Here is a 19,478-nt window from a genome sequence, read left to right as displayed (position 1 = left end):
GACGTTGTCCGGCCGTAGGGCCCTCTTTCATAGGCGAGGGGGGCCGTCTGTCGTAGATTTGCGGTCAACGTAGGGCACTGCTGGGACAATAGCGCCGCCGACGTTGACGTTTTTGCCGACACACTTGTCGTAGTCAGCCTGGGTCAGGGCCTCGACGACCACCGAGCCAGCCTGCTTACCCTTGGCAGGGACCACAAGCCAGCGCAGCGAGTCGGAGATCTTGACGCCGTTGAAGTCCGCCATGTCCTTGGGCAGCTCCTTGAGACTGTCGAAACCGTCTTCAATCGGCACACCGTGGATGACAAAGCAGAGCTTTGACGACTTGTGGGTTCTGGAGCCGGGAGATGTGGCGCGCGTGAACTCGCAGGCGCCAAAGCAGGACAGCTCCTTGACCACGCGCTGCAGATTGGAGGTCATCAATCTGACGGCCTCACTGTCCACAGCGTGCAGCAAGATGTTGCCCGCCTTGGTGCGCTGGACCGCAGACACTGCAGTCTTGCCAAGAAGGCGGTTCACCGCGTCGCGCACGCGTCGCTGGGGCAGCGCGCTGGCTCTCGACTCGGGTGTGGTGACAATAACGACGGCCGTTTTCTCGCGAGGGGCAGTCGTGGTGGTCGTGGTGGTGGTCGTGTTGGGGGCGGGGGTCGTGGTTTTGTCGGCAGCCTTCTTCTGGGCGCGCTTGGCGACTACGGTCCACGTGTCGGGGGACTCAGTGGGCGCGTCGGCATCAGCCATAGCCGTGTCCGGGGCGGGAGGCGCGGCGGCGTCATCGGTAGTAGTAGTGGCGGTCGAGGTGGTGGTCGAGGTAGTGGTGTCGGGTGTGCTGGACTGGTCGCCAGCGGTGTCGATGACCATAGCATCAGCCTGGTCAGTGGCGGCGGTTGCGGCGGTTGCGGCGGTCGCAGCATTTTTTTTGGCCTTTTTGCCGCGGCGTCTGCGCTTATTGGCCTTAGGCGCAGGGGTGGCGTTTTTTTTGCTGGCACAGGGCTCACTGCCCAGGACAGAAGGCGCGGCTGGCACCTCAGGTGTCTGCGTCGCAGCCTCGCTGTACGCAGCCACGGCTTCAGCCTCGTGTGCTGGCTTGGGGCGGGCAGCCTTTGAGACTTCCATCTCAACCAGCGTCTTGTGGTCGTGGCGCGACATTACGACGAGCCCGCACTCGTTGCCAAACTGGCGCAGGATGCGCATCAGCTGGGCCTCGGAGGCTGACTCCTTGAGTCGTTCTAGAACAAGGAAGACCTCGTTCATGATGGCGGCGTTCTGCTCGTCGCGCCGGCGCTTGCGCTCCAACATGAGAGCAATCTCTCGGGCGCGCTTCGCCGGAATCGTCTGGTCGTTGTTGTTGTTGTTGGTGTTGTTGGTGTTGTTGGTGTCGTTCTCATCGCGCTGAGCCTGGCTGAACACGAACAGGTTCCCATCCAGTGCATTAGGCGTCGGCGTTGTCGCGTCCGAGTCGCGCGAGTCGGGTGTCGAGGGAATCTCAACCACCGGCGCATCTTCAACACCTGCATCGACTTTCATCGATGAGGTGACGGGCGCAGGCTGCGACGGTGAACGCAGCAGCTCGTCGTCGTCGGAACGCGGTTCCTGGCTCGCCATCTGGGCAAAACTCAGCCCCAGGCGCGTCGTGCGGCGCGTTTCATCGCGCGCGGTCGGTTTCTTGTCTATTTTGTTCGATGCACTGCTCGAACTAGTCTTAGAATCAATTGAGCTGTTGCTCAGAGTCGTTTTGGTGAGTTTTTCTGTCGATTTGGCCATTTTTGATGCAGGTGTATATCTGTTGGCCTTGTGCTTAGCCCGTGTCTGTCTGGGTATTGACAGTTGCTTCGTTGTCTCAGGCTTTGCATCGCTTTGCCAAAGCTGAGAAACTACAGATTTATCGTGTCACCGCTCAGGAAGTCCTGGATTATCTCAATCAGGAGGACCTAACTCCGGAACAAGAGCATGCACGGCTCCTTGAACGCATCCCGAAGAAATACCATGACCTACTTCCTCTGTTCTCTCGAGAAGGTGCTGATCAACTACCACCTCACCGGGACATTGATCATGCGATTAACTTCGTTCCCGATGCGAAATACCCCAAGGCCCCGCTGTACGATATGACTCCACTCGAGTTACAGGCTGTCAAAAAATATCTAGATGGCATGCTTGCTAAAGGCTTTATTTCCTCTTCCTCTTCGCCGCTGGCTTCCCCGATTCTTTTTGCTAGGAAGCCAGGCAGTTTACGATTCTGTGTTGATTTCCGAGCCGTCAATGATATCACCATCAAAGACGTAACTCCTCTGCCTCGGATCAATGAATCACTGCGCACGGCGGCTACGGGAAACATTTTTACAAAGCTGGATCTGAGAGCTGCGTACCACTTGATTCGCATCAAGAAAGGTGATGAATACAAGACAGCTTTCAGAACTCGATATGGCATTTTTGAGTACAATGTGATGCCGTTTGGGCTCACCAATGCTCCTGCCACGTGTCAGAAATATGTCAGCGAGGTCTTGTCGGAGTATTTGGACATATTCTGTGTCTGTTACTTGGATGATATCCTGGTGTTCTCTCTGAACCAAGAGGAACATGATGTTCATGTGCGCAAAGTCCTGCTAAAATTAGCGCAGGCCAGTCTGTTTGTCAAGGGTGAAAAATGCGAATTCGACAAGACTGAAACTACCTTTGTTGGCTTTGTTATTTCAGCCGATGCTCTGAAGATGGACCCCGCTAAAGTTGCGGCTGTCCGTGAGTGGGAGGCTCCCCGAACTGTTAAGGGAGTCCAGTCCTTTTTGGGTTTTGCCAATTTCTATAGGAGGTTCATCCGTGACTTCTCTAGAATCTGCACACCTCTCTTCGAGTTGACTAAAAAGACGCAATCTTTTGTCTGGTCCTCTGAATGTGAGGCAGCATTTCACACCCTGAAGGACCTTTTCTGCTCTGAACCTATCCTCAAGCACTTTGATTACCTGTTGGACACTGTTATTGAAACAGACGCGTCTGACCGTGTAATATCTGCCGTCATGTCTCAATACCACCCGACTGACAAGGGGCTTCTACTACACCCCGTGGCCTATTTCTCTCAAAAAATGAATCCTGCCCAGTGTAACTACGGCGTAGGTGACAAGGAGTTGTTAGCCATTGTGGAGTCTCTAAAGTCGTGGCGATTCATGGTTGAAAGTCTGGAAAAACCTGTTCTGGTATTGACGGACCATCGGAATTTAGCCGTTCTTAAGCAAATTCCGGCCATGAACAGACGGCAAGCGAGGTGGGCTATGGAACTGAGCGAGTACCGTTATGTCATCACTTATAGGCCTGGCTCCTTGAATTCTAGAGCTGATGCCCTGACCAGACGCTACGAAGACCTCGTTTCTTCTTCTTCTGAGGAGGATAAAGAGCTGTGTGCTCCTATTATTCCCCCTGAAAATTTTATTGGTACCATGTCTTTGGTAGACGAGGTAAAAATCGCGCTATCCACGGACAAGTGGGCTCTTGATGTTATTTCTGCTCTTCGAGGCCAGTCGACCAAACCTCCAGATGTGGACCTCAGTGTCTGCAGGCTTGACAATGACGGTCTTTTGTTTGTCAACGACCTTCTATATTTGCCGAACGAGGATCTACGAGTTCGTGCATTGAAGAATTGTCATGATATTATGCCTAGCGGACACCCTGGACAAAAGAACACTTTTGAACTTCTTGTTCGGGAATACTGGTGGCCCGGGATGCGTCGTGATGTCATCCGGTACATCCGAAATTGTGAGGTCTGCCAACGGATCAAGTCCGCGCGACATAGTCCCTACGGTCTACTGAAACCTCTGACCATTCCGCAAGCTCGGTGGACATCTGTGTCCCTTGATTTTATCACCGGCTTGCCGGTCTCCAATTCTTTTGACATGATTCTCGTTGTCGTCGATAGGCTTAGCAAAATGGCTCACTTTATACCTTGCGATTCCTCGCTGGATGCTGCAGGTTTTGCTAAGCTCTATTTGTCAGCAGTGTATAGGCTCCACGGTCTGCCATTGGACATTGTGTCCGACAGGGGTAGTCTGTTTACGTCGGCTTTTTCCAAGGCTTTAGCCAAACTGTTGGGCATAAAGCAAAATCTGAGTACTGCGTTCCACCCTCAGACCGATGGTCAGACTGAGCGTGTGAACTCTATTTTGGAGCAATACCTGCGGGGTTACACCAACTATAGACAGGACAATTGGGCTGATCTTTTGCCCTTGGCGGAGTTCTCTTACAATGACTCCGAGTCCAGTTCTACTATGCTGACGCCCTTCTTTGCGAACCACGGGTTTCACCCCAGAAGTGGGCGTGAGTCGCTCCCAGTCTCTGTGGAAAAAGGCCCGTTGCGGAACTTTGTTAAAGAGCTTGACAACATTTGTCAGTTTTTAAAGACTGAAATTACGTGGAGCCGTGAGCGGATGACCGAGTACGCGAATCGACACAAATCTTCCGCCCCTCTCCTTCGAGAAGGGGACTTAGTGTGGCTTTTGAGTAGAAATATTCGAACTACTCGTCCTTCAAAGAAGTTGGACTTCAAGAAGCTTGGCCCATTTAAGATTCTACGGAAGGTGTCTTCGCATGCCTACGAGTTGGCACTCCCTGCCACTATGAAGGTTCATCCCGTCTTCCACGTTTGTCTGCTGGAACCATGTGCGTCGGATCCTCTTCCTGGCCAGAAAAACCCTCCTCCTCCTCCCGTCATAGTAGATGGCGAGGAAGAATTTGTGGTCAAGGAAATTATAGGCGTGTCTTCGCGTGGCCCTCTGCAATATCAAGTAGTTTGGGAGGGCTATGAACATGATGGACCCTCCTGGGAACCTCTGGACCATTTAGCCAATGCACCTGAGAAGGTTGCAGAATTCTACAAGAGGATGCCTAACGCCAGACGATCTTAGTACTGCTGTGGAAATCAGTCATAAAAAGGGGGGCTACTGTCATGAATAGCTATCCTGACACTGCTCATGCTAAGGGTTATGCATGAGACCTACCCCACTCTTCTTTTCCACAACGCCGAAGGTCGGCGACCTATGAAGATGCGCTTATGGCACAGGTTGGTCTGTGTAGATCGTGAGTTGATCAACGGATATGAGGTTGTCGTGGGATGTGCTGAGCACGGGTGCTCTGATAGACGTTGTTCTGCTGCTGCGGAGTTTTCTTGTTGCAATTGCCATTGCGTGCTTAGGTGGGGGTTGTTATCTGGTTCGATTGTTACGAACCTGTTACGTCTTGTTTACACGAGACTTATTTTTTGTTCGTAGTTAGATGTTGATTGTTTCTAGCTTGGGAAGACAGAGTTTTGTCAGGAGCGCCGACAACATAAATATCGTCGTCTCCTGCCCTGAGTTGATCAGGTTTACTCTTGTTCTCCAAGCTTAACAATCACATGCACTTGCTTACCTTCTTCTTCTTCTTTATACCATTCTGTTCTTGCTTTCTTTGCAGTTCAACCTTTCTTCTTCTTTGAAGTGTGTGATTGTTCCTCCTCCTTCCTCTTTGTGCCGCTCTATTCTCAGAATAGCCATCTAAGTTGTGTGTTGCCTCTTCATCTCAACCGACCATACGTCTTAGCACTCTGTCTAACTGACGTCTTCCTCCACAGGCCCGACTGTCCACCTCAGGAACCTATCATTGTCCCGAGTCGTTGGCTGTACCCGGAACCCTAATCCTTTCTTCGGGCCCTATCCGTAATACCTTGTCAGTCGGGTGGTATTGAGACATGACGGCAGATATTACACGGTCAGACGCGTCTGTTTCAATAACAGTGTCCAACAGGTAATCAAAGTGCTTGAGGATAGGTTCAGAGCAGAAAAGGTCCTTCAGGGTGTGAAATGCTGCCTCACATTCAGAGGACCAGACAAAAGATTGCGTCTTTTTAGTCAACTCGAAGAGAGGTGTGCAGATTCTAGAGAAGTCACGGATGAACCTCCTATAGAAATTGGCAAAACCCAAAAAGGACTGGACTCCCTTAACAGTTCGGGGAGCCTCCCACTCACGGACAGCCGCAACTTTAGCGGGGTCCATCTTCAGAGCATCGGCTGAAATAACAAAGCCAACAAAGGTAGTTTCAGTCTTGTCGAATTCGCATTTTTCACCCTTGACAAACAGACTGGCCTGCGCTAATTTTAGCAGGACTTTGCGCACATGAACATCATGTTCCTCTTGGTTCAGAGAGAACACCAGGATATCATCCAAGTAACAGACACAGAATATGTCCAAATACTCCGACAAGACCTCGCTGACATATTTCTGACACGTGGCAGGAGCATTGGTGAGCCCAAACGGCATCACATTGTACTCAAAAATGCCATATCGAGTTCTGAAAGCTGTCTTGTATTCATCACCTTTCTTGATGCGAATCAAGTGGTACGCAGCTCTCAGATCCAGCTTTGTAAAAATGTTTCCCGTAGCCGCCGTGCGCAGTGATTCATTGATCCGAGGCAGAGGAGTTACGTCTTTGATGGTGATATCATTGACGGCTCGGAAATCAACACAGAATCGTAAACTGCCTGGCTTCCTAGCAAAAAGAATCGGGGAAGCCAGCGGCGAAGAGGAAGAGGAAATAAAGCCTTTAGCAAGCATGCCATCTAGATATTTTTTGACAGCCTGTAACTCGAGTGGAGTCATATCGTACAGCGGGGCCTTGGGGTATTTCGCATCGGGAACGAAGTTAATCGCATGATCAATGTCCCGGTGAGGTGGTAGTTGATCAGCACCTTCTCGAGAGAACAGAGGAAGTAGGTCATGGTATTTCTTCGGGATGCGTTCAAGGAGCCGTGCATGCTCTTGTTCCGGAGTTAGGTCCTCCTGATTGAGATAATCCAGGACTTCCTGAGCGGTGACACGATAAATCTGTAGTTTCTCAGCTTTGGCAAAGCGATGCAAAGCCTGAGACGACACCGTCACACAGGAACAAGACACAGCTGACGATTGTGCAATAAAAGAAGGAAGGGGTGAAGTGGCTGAAGCAGGAGCAGATCCCTCAATCTGACTGCCAGCGGTAGAAGCAATATTTTTGTCGTTTTTTGTATAAGAAAAATCAAACGAAGCGCCAGAATCAGTAGAAGCAGTCGAAACAGAAGAAGAAGAAGAAGAAGAATCAGAAGCTGCCACAGCATTGCCATCGGCGGTAGAAGTAACCGATATCTTGAGCGTATTGGAAGGCCAAGAAATTTCCGGGTTATGGGCGTCGAGCCAGCATTTCCCCAGGATGATGTGGTAGCCCCCAAGCTTCGTGATTTGAAAAACCAAAGTTTCTGAATAATTAGGAAAAGAGAGGGACAAAGGAACTTGGTGGGTCACTTTACCCGCAGCAGTTTCACTACCATCAACAACATGGAGCGACTCGGCTCTGGCCTTGAGAACAGTAGGAATCTGATGCCTTGCTATAAATTCAGAATCCACAAAACAAGTTGTTGATCCCGAATCCACCATAGCGTAGGCCTCAATGGAATTATTCACTGTCACAGGAATAACCAGAGGGGGAGAGTTACCATAATCGATAGCATTATCAAGAGAACAAGTGCTGATTCTCAAGAGACCCTCATCAGCAGCGTCAGGGCTAGCCAGGACCAGAGGGGAATGGGTCGGTAGCCCTTCTAGTTTTTTGACGCATCAGGCGCAGGGGCCGTCGAGGGAGCCCGGGTAGAAGTGGAGGGAGAAGGGACAGTAGCTGCGCGAAGAGCAAGGTTGTTTTTGGGGCAAGCCTTTAGCATGTGGTCCTTTGCGCCACACTTCCAACAAACACCCTTTGCCATTTTGCCGTCAGCAGTCTTACGGAAGGGTAGACCGTTGGCATCGGGACCTGCAGAGGTACCCTTAGCTGGCTTGGTGTTGGGGACAGCTTTTTGGGCGCCAGCATTTCTCGAACGAGAATCTTGCTGAAAGGGGACCACACCAGGAGGCGGTTGGATTTTCCCGTTGTTTCCCCGGGTTCGGTTGTTGATCGTATTGTCCAGCGTGTTGCAGAAATTAGCGAACTGATCAAGCGTTCCCTTAGGGGCAGGATAGGTGTTCCAAGCCAGAGCGTCCTGTATGTGGGGCTTGAGGCCTCGCTGAAATAGTGCAATGGTGAAATCAGCGTCGGCCCAACCGAGTTTCTTCAACAGCGTTGTAAAAGCAGAGTGATAGGCAGTACAAGTACCTGTCTGCTTTAAGTCGAAGATCTGCTGGGTCGCAGTCATGCGCCAGTCAGGGTCATCGAAAGCCTCAGCTAACGATTTCATAAAATCGTCGTACGTTTCAAAGTTCATGTGTCCAGTGGCCGGGTCCATCCGAGGCATGGCCCAATCCAGAGCGCCATCTCTAAGGTAGGAGAAGGCAGTCATCAGCTTGCGCTGCTCCGTGCGGTGGTGCTTGGGTGCAGCAGCAAATTTGACCGCAAGTTGCCTCTGGAACGCCTGGAAGCCTTGCTGATTGCCATCATAGGGCACGACATCAAGATGCTTGTCGGCCTCTTTCAACGGATCGGCATCCTCTTCCCGTTTGACTCGGGGAAGAGACTCAAGGGAGTTGAAGCGGGCTTCAGCGCCAGCCTGGAACGCAGCCCAGTAAACCTGAGCCGCATCAGGAACAGAGCCAACGGGGATGGGCGGGGCACCATCGTCGGTGCGCAGACCAGACATGTAAGCCGCCACAATAGCCATTTTGATCTCAGCACTGAACTCCCTAGGAAGGGCACCGAGATGCCAGTTCTCAGGAGTTCGGTCAGGAATCGACAGGAGGAACGTATTGAGATGCTCGATCATTTCGCGAGTGAGGGCCATTGCGAGTTGAAACGTAATAGAGAGGGAAAAATAAATGAGGAGAGAAAAAAGTGCCAAAGAGAGCCAAAGTTGTAATAGCGTCGGGTCTTCAAATGAAGCTTAACAAAATATTACGGATAGGGCCCGAAGAAAGGATTAGGGTTCCGGGTACAGCCAACGACTCGGGACAATGATAGGTTCCTGAGGTGGACAGTCGGGCCTGTGGAGGAAGACGTCAGTTAGACAGAGTGCTAAGACGTATGGTCGGTTGAGATGAAGAGGCAACACACAACTTAGATGGCTATTCTGAGAATAGAGCGGCACAAAGAGGAAGGAGGAGGAACAATCACACACTTCAAAGAAGAAGAAAGGTTGAACTGCAAAGAAAGCAAGAACAGAATGGTATAAAGAAGAAGAAGAAGGTAAGCAAGTGCATGTGATTGTTAAGCTTGGAGAACAAGAGTAAACCTGATCAACTCAGGGCAGGAGACGACGATATTTATGTTGTCGGCGCTCCTGACAAAACTCTGTCTTCCCAAGCTAGAAACAATCAACATCTAACTACGAACAAAAAATAAGTCTCGTGTAAACAAGACGTAACAGGTTCGTAACAATCGAACCAGATAACAACCCCCACCTAAGCACGCAATGGCAATTGCAACAAGAAAACTCCGCAGCAGCAGAACAACGTCTATCAGAGCACCCGTGCTCAGCACATCCCACGACAACCTCATATCCGTTGATCAACTCACGATCTACACAGACCAACCTGTGCCATAAGCGCATCTTCATAGGTCGCCGACCTTCGGCGTTGTGGAAAAGAAGAGTGGGGTAGGTCTCATGCATAACCCTTAGCATGAGCAGTGTCAGGATAGCTATTCATGACAGGTATCCACCCCGTCTTCCACGTGAGTCTTGTCCGCCGCGCCCGTGATGACCCTCTGCCTTCCCAAGTCTTAGCCAACCCGGAACCACCTGCAATCGCGCCCGAAGAAGCCTCCGGCGATTTAGTGGCTGGCGAGTACCTTGTCGACGAGATCCTACAACACAAGGTCGTCGACAAACGTCACAAAGTGCTCGTCCAGTGGACTGGATGGGCAGAGCCAACATGGGAACCCTTGTCACACGTCCTAGACACAGCAGCGCTCGAGAGATACGAGCAGACCCACGAGTGCCCCTGGAAGTTGCCAGCAGTCCCCCGGAGGAGAGGGAGGAGGAGGCGATTGTAACGATCTATGGATCGAGGTAGGCTCAGGCTCCGCCCTCACCGCCGTTTACACCGCCGTCCACACCGCCTTGCACACCGCCGTTACTCACCGCCTGCCAAACCCGTGTGCACACCGTCGTTGTCAAGGGTACGCGTCATACCTCTACCGCGCGTATATAGATAGTGTTGTTTCCGCCCGTTTTCTTGTACATTAGTCTTTTCTCTTTATCTGTTTCTTAATTTATTTCTGCTGTTCTAAAAGCGTTCTCCTTTAGACCGTAAAGCCTTACATCAACGATACATCAACAGCACGCTCCGCGACTATTTGGACGACTTTTGTTCCGCGTACCTTGACGATGTACTAATTTACACCGACGGAAGTCACAAGGACCACATGAGAAAAGTGAACCTTGTGTTGGAGAGATTGGGCGATGCTGGTCTACGTTTAGACCTGAACAAGTGCGAGTTTGCAGTGACCGAGACGAAGTACCTGGGCTTTATCATCCAGGCCGGAGAGGGGATAAAAGTTGATCCCGCTAAAGTGGCTGCAATCCGCGAGTGGCAGCCTCCGACGAATGTGAAAGGCGTCCGCAGTTTTCTTGGCTTTGCGAATTTTTACCGCCAATTTATCCCGTTATTCAGCGAAGTTGCAGCGCCGCTAGTTCGACTTACGAAGAAAGAAGAGCCGTGGAAGTGGAGCAAGACAGAAAATCAAGCCTTTGAGAAGCTGAAGAACGACTTCATGAGAGCCCCCGTGCTAGCAATGTGGGATGAAGAACGGCCTACAATAGTAGAGTGCGACTGCTCAGGATGGGCACTGGGAGGTACGCTGTCGCAGGTCGACGTGTGAGCGGTTCACTAAGTACAAGAGAGTCTTGCAGTTATGACCAGAATGCTGTTTATTATCTTTTGATGGAGAGAAAAAGGTAGAAGAAAGACTAAACTAAACAGCGGATTTGGGTCTACTATATAGACATTTTTGTGCTTACAAATGCAAGTTCCCGATCGGCTCAATATCCCTCCGTGAGCTCCTTATGTCCGAGTTTTCGGCGATAACTCGAGGTTAACTCCGATCCCGTCGGAATCCCTCAGTTTCCCTCGGAACACTTCGGACCTTTTTGCATCCTGCCGGATTAGGCGAATCCTACCCACGGACCTCAAGTCCGACCCGGTCCGAGCTCTCCGAAGCCTCCGAAGAGTTGCCGAAGTTCATCCGAAACCTTGTCCAAATTCGGTGAAACGACCTGCATTCGAAAGCACTGGATCAGCTCTGTCTGATCCAACCACGGGTTCTCAACCCGTAACATTACCCCCTTCTTCTCCTCTGTGTGGGTGGCCCTGTCCGTGCACCGGCCTCTGGTTCACCAACGTCATCGTCGTCTCCAAACTTCGCTTCAAAGGTGTCCAGTGCTTCAGTCTCCTCAAAGTCGGCTCGTGGTCTCCAATCGGGCTCTGCGTATCCAACCCATTTAACCAGTAGTTCTCTTCGAAATCCCCTTCCAATGCGTCTTCGTCGACTTCTCAGGATTTGTTCGACCAAAAATTCAGGCTCGCCGTAGTCGTTCTCTTCAATGTGTGGAGGCTGGGCATCGTCTGTTTCTTGGGAGGGCAACGGGTTGTTCGGTGCTCGTTTAAGGAGGTCGACATGGAAGCGGGGATGGATGTTTGTTGGTACATCAAGCTCGACCACATGGGGAGAAACCACTTTCGTGACGCGGTACTTGGCATTGGCCCAAGCAAGCTTCTTCAACAGTTGCGGAGTGCTGATATTTTTGAGTTTTAACCATACAAGGTCACCCACTTCGAAGCGTTCCTGGGCACCACGTGATCTGTTTGCCTGGTCTTCCATTTCCTGTTGACGGGTGGCCATTGCTGCTTGTGCCAGTTCCCAACCTTCGCGTAGCTTTTGAACGAACTTCTCCGCATCTGTGGCCTCCAAAACTCCGTGAAGAGCCTGATCGGCGATGACCTGCTGAATTGGACTGACATGGTAGCCGTGCGTGAGGAAAAAGGGGCTCATTCCTGTCGAAGTGTTTCGGTTGTTGATTGCTAACATAGCGGATGGTAGCAGGTCGGGCCAGTCGTATTGTGAATAGGTAATGAATGCTCGTAGGTAGGCCAACACTTCCTGGTTCATCCTTTCTGTCGCCCCGTCGGTTTCTGGGTGGAAGGCAGTTGACAGTCTCTGTTCGATCCCTGTCAGTTCGCACAACTTGGTCCAAAATTCGCTCGTCCAATTGCTTCCACGGTCTGATGTTAAGGCGTGAGGGAAGCCGTGGTGTTTCCAGTGGCAGTGTACGAACCGCTCTGCACACTTTTCGGCTGCCATAGTTGTCATGGCCTCCAAGCTGACAGCTCCAGTAAGTCGGTCCACAATGACCATCAAGTATCGTGGGTCGCCAGTCTTTCGTGCAGGTAGTTCCGTCATAAAATCGATACCGAGTTCCGAGTGTGGTCGTTCAGGGATAGGCAGTGGTCGTAAGAGTCCCTTCTTTCTTTCTCGCCATACTTTGGATCGTCCACACACGTCACAATTGGCGCAGAATTGGCGCACCTCTCTTGAAATGCCAGGCCAAAAGAATTCCCGGGACAGAATCGCAAGCGTGCCGTCTCGACCTGGGTGTCCTGTGACATGTGAGTCGTGTGTTTTCTGGATCAGCGCAGTTCGCAATGGTTCCCAGTCAGGCACGAACAGTTTGTGCCGATATACTAGAGCGCCGCGCTCGTCGAACTCGCATTCCGCTATAGAGATCGTGACTTTTCTCGAGATGGTAGGAGGAAAACTTCGTTCGCCACTGGCCAACGCTTGGTACATGAGTGCAATATCCGAATCCTTCGTCTTAGCTGTATCCCATAGTTCCTGCAGGTGGAGTTGCGCGAAAAGCTGCGCACCGTTAGGGATCCGGTCCGCGGGTTGGGTAACGTGGGCCGGGGTCATCGTTACTGCTGCATCTGGTGACACCCAATGGTCCTTGACAAGTCTCATGATCCGAGATTTTAACCTGTCGTCGTCTTCGCCTTGAGGAATGTCTTGTTCTCGTCTGCTAAGGGCGTCGGGTTTACCACTTTTGCTTCCTGATCGGAACTCAAGCTGGAAGTCGTATTCTGAAAGCTTCTGGGACCACCGAACCTGCCGCTCTGAAAGTTTCCGTGTCGTCATAAAGTATTGCAGGTTCTTGTGGTCGGTCAATATTTTGAAGGGGGCGCCAAGACTCTTCAATTCGCCCCTCCACTCTTCCAAGCACTTCACAACTGCCAGGAGCTCTTTGTCGTGAATCTCATAGTTGACCTCGGCAGGGGACAGCTTCTTGGAAAAGAATGCTACTGGGCGCAGTTCGCCTTCGTCGTCCACTTGGGATAGAGTTCCTCCCAGGGCCCATCCAGAACAGTCGCATTCCACGATCGTCTTCCTGTCTTCGTCCCACATCGCCAGAACCGGGGCGGTAATAAAAAGGTTCTTCAGCGTCTCGAAAGCTCGTTCTTCGACTGGGCCCCAGGTCCATGCGGTGCCTTTCTTCGTTAGCCTGACTAGTGGAGCCGCCACGTCGCTGAAGGAATCGATAAACTGGCGGTAAAAATTTGCGAATCCTATAAAACTTCGAACGCCCTTGACATTGGTGGGTGGCGTCCATTCTCGTATGGCAGCGACCTTTGCTGGGTCGACTTTGACACCTTTGCCTGCTTGGATGATGAAACCTAGGTACTTTGTTTCAAAAACTGCGAATTCGCACTTGTCGATGTCTAAACGGAGACCTGCATTTCCCAATTTCTTGATGACGAGGTTAACTTTTTCCATGTGGTCTGCGTAGGTGCCGTCGGTGTAAATCAGGACGTCGTCAATATACGCGGAGCAGAAGTCGTCCAAATATTCTTGCAGGGTTGAATTGATATACCGTTGAAAGGTTGCAGGGGCTCCGGTGAGTCCAAAAGGCGTCACCAGCCATTCAAAAAGTCCAAAACGTGTGCGGAAGGCCGTTTTCCATTCATCTCCCTCTTTTATGCGAATCTTGTGGAAAGCGGCACGAACATCGACCTTTGTGAAGTACTTCGCCTTAGACAACGCTCGTAGTGTCTCACTGATCAAAGGAAGCGGGTATCGGTCTTTTTCAGTAATGGCGTTAATGCCGCGGTAGTCAACGCAAAAGCGCAACCCTCCTCCAGGCTTACGTGCGAAAAGAACAGGCGCGCCGCCGGGAGAGCTGCTGGCTCGAATCCAATTCCTGTCCAGATGGTCCGAGAGGGTTTTCCGTAAGACTAACAGCTCGTCGCGGGACATGCTGTACAAGGGACCCCACGGGACTTCGTTCTCTCGCCCTTGTTTGTCTTTCGTCAGGTTGATAGCGTGGTCTATTCCGGGGCGGTTCGGGGGTTGGTCGTCCTTTTCGTCGTCTAAAAACACTTCTGCCAAGTGTTTGAGTTCGCTAGGCAGTCGTTTGTCGATCTCTTGTAGGGTAACACGAGGTTTTACTTGCAATGCCTTGTTGATGTCTTCGATGGTGGCAGCAAAAACCTCTATGTCTTCATTCTTTTTCTTGCTGCGCCGGATTTCTGCAGCAAAGACGGATGCCATCACCATGCTCGCTTTTGTGGTTGTTATATGGGCGTCGAGCCATCCTTTTTCTCTCACAACTTGGGCATCTTCTTCGCTTCCGAGGCGTATGACTCGTTCTTTCGCCAGGTAGACAACGTCATTCCTTTCCATCCAGGGTTTTCCCAAAATCATGTCGTATGCTAGGTTCGGGATGACGTACCCGAAAATTCTTTCTGTCCGGCCGTCAATATCTAGATCGCAGAACGCCATCTCTGAGATCCATCTTTTTTTTTCGTCGTTTTCGGCTAACTTGAGTTCCCGTCTTCTTATCGGGATGCGCTGGAGCCCTTTCTTTCTCACCAAAGTCTCGTTGAACGCCGATGTTACAAGGCATCCACTGTCAAATAAAGCATCACAGTAAAAGGAATTGTTAATAAATGCTTCAATTAGGAACGGAGTGGAGTGTAAATCTTTAAATACATCGAGCGGAACATCGCAATTGTTGGGGCTCTTCTTCTTATGACCCTGGGGGCGACTTTTCCCAGAGTCTACTCTTTTTCCTCGTCGTCGGAAAGGTCATCGGCCACATCATCCATCGATTCGGGGGCTTGTTGGATTGTCGTGCGGTTCACTCTTGCGGGCGCACGGGCCGGGGCAAACTTGGGGCATTCGAAGGATCGGTGGCCCTTGGCAAGACAGCGGAAACAAGCGTTGCTGGATCTAGCGGTTTCTATCTCCGCCGGGGTTCTCCAAGGGGCGCGGGACTTTCGGGGGCGTTGTCCATAGTTGTTCGAGGCGCGGCCTTGGAGGGCGTTGACACCTGTCATCATGGTGTCTCCGTCGTTGTCGATTCGCGTCTGCTGATTTGCGACACTTGGGGTCACCACTTCGGCGAACCTTGCTCCACCTCTAGTTTTCGCGTACCACGTCGAGGTCTTGGACGTGTCCTTCGACCGGTATCCTGGCAACGCTTCCACTCGGCCAGCCACCGTCTTCACCTTCTCAACCCAACGCGGGTAATCATCGTTGGGGAGGTTTTTTGCCGTGAGGTGTACCTGTAACGTTTGGTTGATAGCGGAATTCAGGTACATGATCTTCACACGGTCTGGCCAATCTAAACCTCCACAAAGGCCAACTTGATGCTCGAAATCCTGCAAGAACGATATAAAACTCTGATGGTTTCCCATCTGCATGGTCAAAAGCTTTTGACCCGCCTTCTGAATAGCCTCCTTGTCTTCGAATTGGTCATGGATATGGCCAAGGTAGGCGTCCCAATCCCAACCATGAGTGGCTCCGTCAGTGAACCACTGTTCAACTCTGGCCTGTTGCTCTGTGGGAATGGCCATGAAAACACTTAGGCAAATTGCCTGGGAGGAGCCAACGACTTGTGATTCGATCTGAGCTCGGGCCTTCAACTGTTTGAAGAATCGCGGGAACGACGCTGTCTTTCCGTCCCACTCCGGCCATTTTGCGTTGTACCGATGGTCGATCATCGGGGCGAAGGGGCCCGGGGTACGTACTGGCGCCGGGGTAGGGGCTACCGGGGCAGGTGCAGGTGCCGGGGGGGCGGTTGCCTGTAACAGGACTTGGCTTCGTAGCAACATCTGGATCACTCTTAGTTGCTCCGGGGTGAACACCTCCAATCCTGGGGTGTCTGAACTCTGCTGTGGGGGCGCCTCGGCTTGTTGCCGGGAGGGGCCAGGCTGGTCAAGCGCAAGTCCAGCCAGAACATCTTCCATCTTGTCGTTACTCATTCTGGCTCGACGGCGTATAGGGGACGCGTTGTCTTCGGATGCGGACCAGAATGAGGGCGAGGGTGGCTGTACGGGGCTTGTACTGCGGGGGCTTGATGTGATGCCGTACTTCATTCGTCAAGTATGGCACGGTAGGAGGGTGATGAAGTTTCCTCACAAACTTCTAAGAAACAATAGGGGGCAATGAAGTTTCCTCACAAACTTCTAAGAAACAATAGGGGGCAATGAAGTTTCCTCACAAACTTCTAAGAAACAATAAAGGATCAAAAGATAATATGTGAGCGGTTCACTAAGTACAAGAGAGTCTTGCAGTTATGACCAGAATGCTGTTTATTATCTTTTGATGGAGAGAAAAAGGAAGAAGAAAGACTAAACTAAACAGCGGATTTGGGTCTACTATATAGACATTTTTGTGCTTACAAATGCAAGTTCCCGATCGGCTCAATATCCCTCCGTGAGCTCCTTATGTCCGAGTTTTCGGCGATAACTCGAGGTTAGCTCCGATCCCGTCGGAATCCCTCAGTTTCCCTCGGAACACTTCGGACCTTTTTGCATCCTGCCGGATTAGGCGAATCCTACCCACGGACCTCAAGTCCGACCCGGTCCGAGCTCTCCGAAGCCTCCGAAGAGTTGCCGAAGTTCATCCGAAACCTTGTCCAAATTCGGTGAAACGACCTGCATTCGAAAGCACTGGATCAGCTCTGTCTGATCCAACCACGGGTTCTCAACCCGTAACACGACGAGACTGGAAGCCTCCGCCCCGTTGCATTTTTCTCAAAGAAGCTGAGCCCCGCCGAAGTCAACTACGAGATCCATGATAAAGAGTTGTTGGCTGTCATAAAGTGTCTTGAAGAATGGAGAGGCGAACTAAAGAGTCTTGGAGCCCCGTTTAAGATTCTTACCGACCACAGGAATCTTCAATATTTCATGACAACGCGCAAGCTATCGGAGAGACAGGTTCGGTGGTCACAGACACTTTCAGAGTATGATTTCCAACTGGAGTTTCGAGCAGGAGTCAAGAACGGAAAGCCCGATGCGTTGAGTCGACGAGAGCAGGACACCCCCCAGGGCGAGGATGATGAGCGACTCAAATCTCGAATCATGAAGCTAGTCAAGGATCACTGGCTTCCCGAAGCAACGACAGTAGCTCTGTCCCCGGCGGAGATCGTTCAGAGAACCGACATTGTCCCCCACGGAGACCAGATATTTTCGCAGCAAGATTTACAGCGCCTGTGGGACGAAGCAAAGACGAAGGACAGCGATTTCCACGAAATGTACAAGGCTCTAGCGACCGCAGAGAGAAGTTTTCCCCCGACACTGACCAAGAAGGTGGCTATATCCATAGCCGAATGTGAATTCGACAACCGAGGCGCCCTTGTATATCGACAGAAGCTTTTTATACCAGACTGGGAGCCCCTACGGACAGCGTTGATTCAGAGTACACATGATTCACACGTTACTGGCCACCCGGGACGAGACGGCACGCTTGCCATTCTATCACGCGACTTCTTCTGGCCCGGTATTTCGAGAGATGTACGTCGCTTCTGTGCGAACTGCGACGTGTGCGGAAGATCCAAAGTTTGGCGAGAACGGAAGAAAGGACTACTGCGACCACTGCCGATACCGGAAAGACCACATTCAGAGCTGGGAATCGATTTCATGACTGAACTGCCGGCACGGAAGCCCGGCGACCCGAGATACCTGATGGTGATTGTCGACAGGTTGACAGGAGCTGTGACCCTTGAAGCGATGACAACAATGACCGCGACACATTGCGCCGAGAGATTCTTGCAATGTCACTGGAAGTATCACGGCTTCCCACACGCCCTTACGTCAGACAGAGGAACCAACTGGACGAGCGAATTTTGGAGCAGCCTATGTCGTTTAACCAGCATCGAGAGAAGACTATCCACGGGATTCCATCCCCAGACAGACGGAGCCACGGAACGGATGAACCAGGAAGTGTTGGCGTACATGAGAGCGTTCGTTACCTATTCCCAGTACGACTGGCCGGAACTGTTGCCTGCCGCAATGTTAGCCATCAACAACCGCAATACGTCCATGGGGGTGAGCCCGTTTTTCCTCACCCACGGCTACCATGTGGACACGATCGAGCAAGTCCAACCGGAAGAGTCGCCGAAGACACTGGAACAGCAAGACGCCGAGAGATTCGTTGAGAGATTCCGTGAAGGCTGGGAGTTGGCACAAGCCGCCATGGGGTCACGACAGCAAGAAATGGAGAATCAGGCCAACAAGTCACGCAGCAGCCAAGAGCGTTTCGAAGTAGGCGACCTAGTGTGGCTCAAGCTAAAGAACATTTCGACACCCCAGATTTCCAAGAAAATGTCGTGGGTCAACGCCAAATACCGAGTGACGAAAGTCGTATCTCCCCACGTTGTCGAGCTTGATGTGCCTACGAATATCTACCCGAAGTTCCATGTCGACCTGATCAAGAGAGCAGCCGGGAATCCACTCCCCTCCCAAAAGACCGACGACACGCAACCCCCCGCGCTCGAAGAGAACGAATATGGAGAGCCTGAATACTTGGTCGAGCGAATCTTGAGAAGCCGCCGGAGACGCGTAGGAAGAGGCTACCGCAGAGAGGTACTTGTCAAATGGGCAGGGTATGCAGAGCCAGACTGGAGACCGCGAGCCGACTTTGAGGAGACGGAAGCACTGGAGACTTTCGAAGCCGAGTTTGGAGATGAGGATGACGTTGGAGAGCCACAGACTGGCGCTATGACAGGCCCCCGCACACGGATGAGAGGAGGGGGGTAATGTTACGGGTCGTGGACCCGACGTTGGATCATCTTTGGGCTGATCCATGTTGACCCACTTTTTGTGTGATTTGAAGTTGGGTCCACTTTCGGGTTAGGGTTTGTGGACCCACTTTTAGTCGACCAGGGTGCGACCCACTTTTTGTGTCACATGGGTCGGGACCCACTTTTATGTTCAGGGGGTATGGACCCACTTTTATTGTGCAAGGGTCATAGGGCTGGTTGCCCTGGTGGGGCGCACACAACTGGATTGTCGAACGCCTATAAAGCAGAGCCAGTTCCCCCATCTTTAGTTTGGATTTTCTTCTTCCTTTTCTTTCTTTTCTTCCCTATGTTAAAGATAATAAACAGCATTTGGTCATAACTATGAGATTCTCTCATACTTAGTGAAACCCGTCACATATTATCTTTAACATCTTCTTGAGTTTTCTCACGATCCCCTGGAGTTACGGGATCCGTTCAAGAAGTTTTATATACAGT

The 19,478-nt window shown here is 51.4% G+C and overlaps 8 protein-coding genes across 8 annotated transcripts; 3 read left to right on the top strand and 5 right to left on the bottom strand.

The window, feature by feature from the left end:
- Window positions 1–27: 27 nt before the first annotated feature.
- Window positions 28–1,758, bottom strand: BROUX77_006114 (uncharacterized protein; the record flags this gene model as incomplete). Its single annotated transcript, XM_073751063.1, has 1 exon — window positions 28–1,758. One exon carries the CDS (start codon window positions 1,756–1,758, stop codon window positions 28–30), a length of 1,731 nt encoding a protein of 576 aa, XP_073603984.1.
- Window positions 1,759–2,144: 386 nt separating this feature from the next.
- On the top strand, window positions 2,145–4,883 carry BROUX77_006113 (uncharacterized protein; the record flags this gene model as incomplete). The annotated part of the gene is made up of 1 exon (XM_073751062.1): window positions 2,145–4,883. The coding sequence occupies one exon, from the start codon at window positions 2,145–2,147 to the stop codon at window positions 4,881–4,883; it is 2,739 nt and encodes a 912-aa protein (XP_073603983.1).
- A 730-nt stretch (window positions 4,884–5,613) lies between these two features.
- Window positions 5,614–6,567, bottom strand: BROUX77_006112 (uncharacterized protein; the record flags this gene model as incomplete). The annotated part of the gene is made up of 1 exon (XM_073751061.1): window positions 5,614–6,567. One exon carries the CDS (start codon window positions 6,565–6,567, stop codon window positions 5,614–5,616), a length of 954 nt encoding a protein of 317 aa, XP_073603982.1.
- A 1,016-nt stretch (window positions 6,568–7,583) lies between these two features.
- On the bottom strand, window positions 7,584–8,750 carry BROUX77_006111 (uncharacterized protein; the record flags this gene model as incomplete). Its single annotated transcript, XM_073751060.1, has 1 exon — window positions 7,584–8,750. The coding sequence occupies one exon, from the start codon at window positions 8,748–8,750 to the stop codon at window positions 7,584–7,586; it is 1,167 nt and encodes a 388-aa protein (XP_073603981.1).
- Window positions 8,751–9,610: 860 nt separating this feature from the next.
- On the top strand, window positions 9,611–10,786 carry BROUX77_006110 (uncharacterized protein; the record flags this gene model as incomplete). The annotated part of the gene is made up of 2 exons (XM_073751059.1): window positions 9,611–9,794; window positions 10,212–10,786. The coding sequence occupies 2 exons, from the start codon at window positions 9,611–9,613 to the stop codon at window positions 10,784–10,786; spliced, it is 759 nt and encodes a 252-aa protein (XP_073603980.1).
- A 456-nt stretch (window positions 10,787–11,242) lies between these two features.
- Window positions 11,243–14,512, bottom strand: BROUX77_006109 (uncharacterized protein; the record flags this gene model as incomplete). The annotated part of the gene is made up of 1 exon (XM_073751058.1): window positions 11,243–14,512. The coding sequence occupies one exon, from the start codon at window positions 14,510–14,512 to the stop codon at window positions 11,243–11,245; it is 3,270 nt and encodes a 1,089-aa protein (XP_073603979.1).
- A 503-nt stretch (window positions 14,513–15,015) lies between these two features.
- On the bottom strand, window positions 15,016–16,335 carry BROUX77_006108 (uncharacterized protein; the record flags this gene model as incomplete). Its single annotated transcript, XM_073751057.1, has 1 exon — window positions 15,016–16,335. One exon carries the CDS (start codon window positions 16,333–16,335, stop codon window positions 15,016–15,018), a length of 1,320 nt encoding a protein of 439 aa, XP_073603978.1.
- Window positions 16,336–16,643: 308 nt separating this feature from the next.
- On the top strand, window positions 16,644–18,999 carry BROUX77_006107 (uncharacterized protein; the record flags this gene model as incomplete). Its single annotated transcript, XM_073751056.1, has 3 exons — window positions 16,644–16,675; window positions 16,974–17,754; window positions 18,151–18,999. The coding sequence occupies 3 exons, from the start codon at window positions 16,644–16,646 to the stop codon at window positions 18,997–18,999; spliced, it is 1,662 nt and encodes a 553-aa protein (XP_073603977.1).
- Between the last annotated feature and the right edge of the window lie 479 nt (window positions 19,000–19,478).

This window comes from Berkeleyomyces rouxiae (assembly GCF_048999995.1).
Source record: "Berkeleyomyces rouxiae strain 22BRR77 chromosome Unknown BrBRR77_ptg000007l, whole genome shotgun sequence".
Taxonomy (NCBI): Eukaryota; Fungi; Ascomycota; class Sordariomycetes; order Microascales; family Ceratocystidaceae; genus Berkeleyomyces; species Berkeleyomyces rouxiae.
The sequence above is the reverse complement of the archived record's forward strand: the minus strand, read 5'-3'. Positions and strand labels throughout refer to the sequence as shown.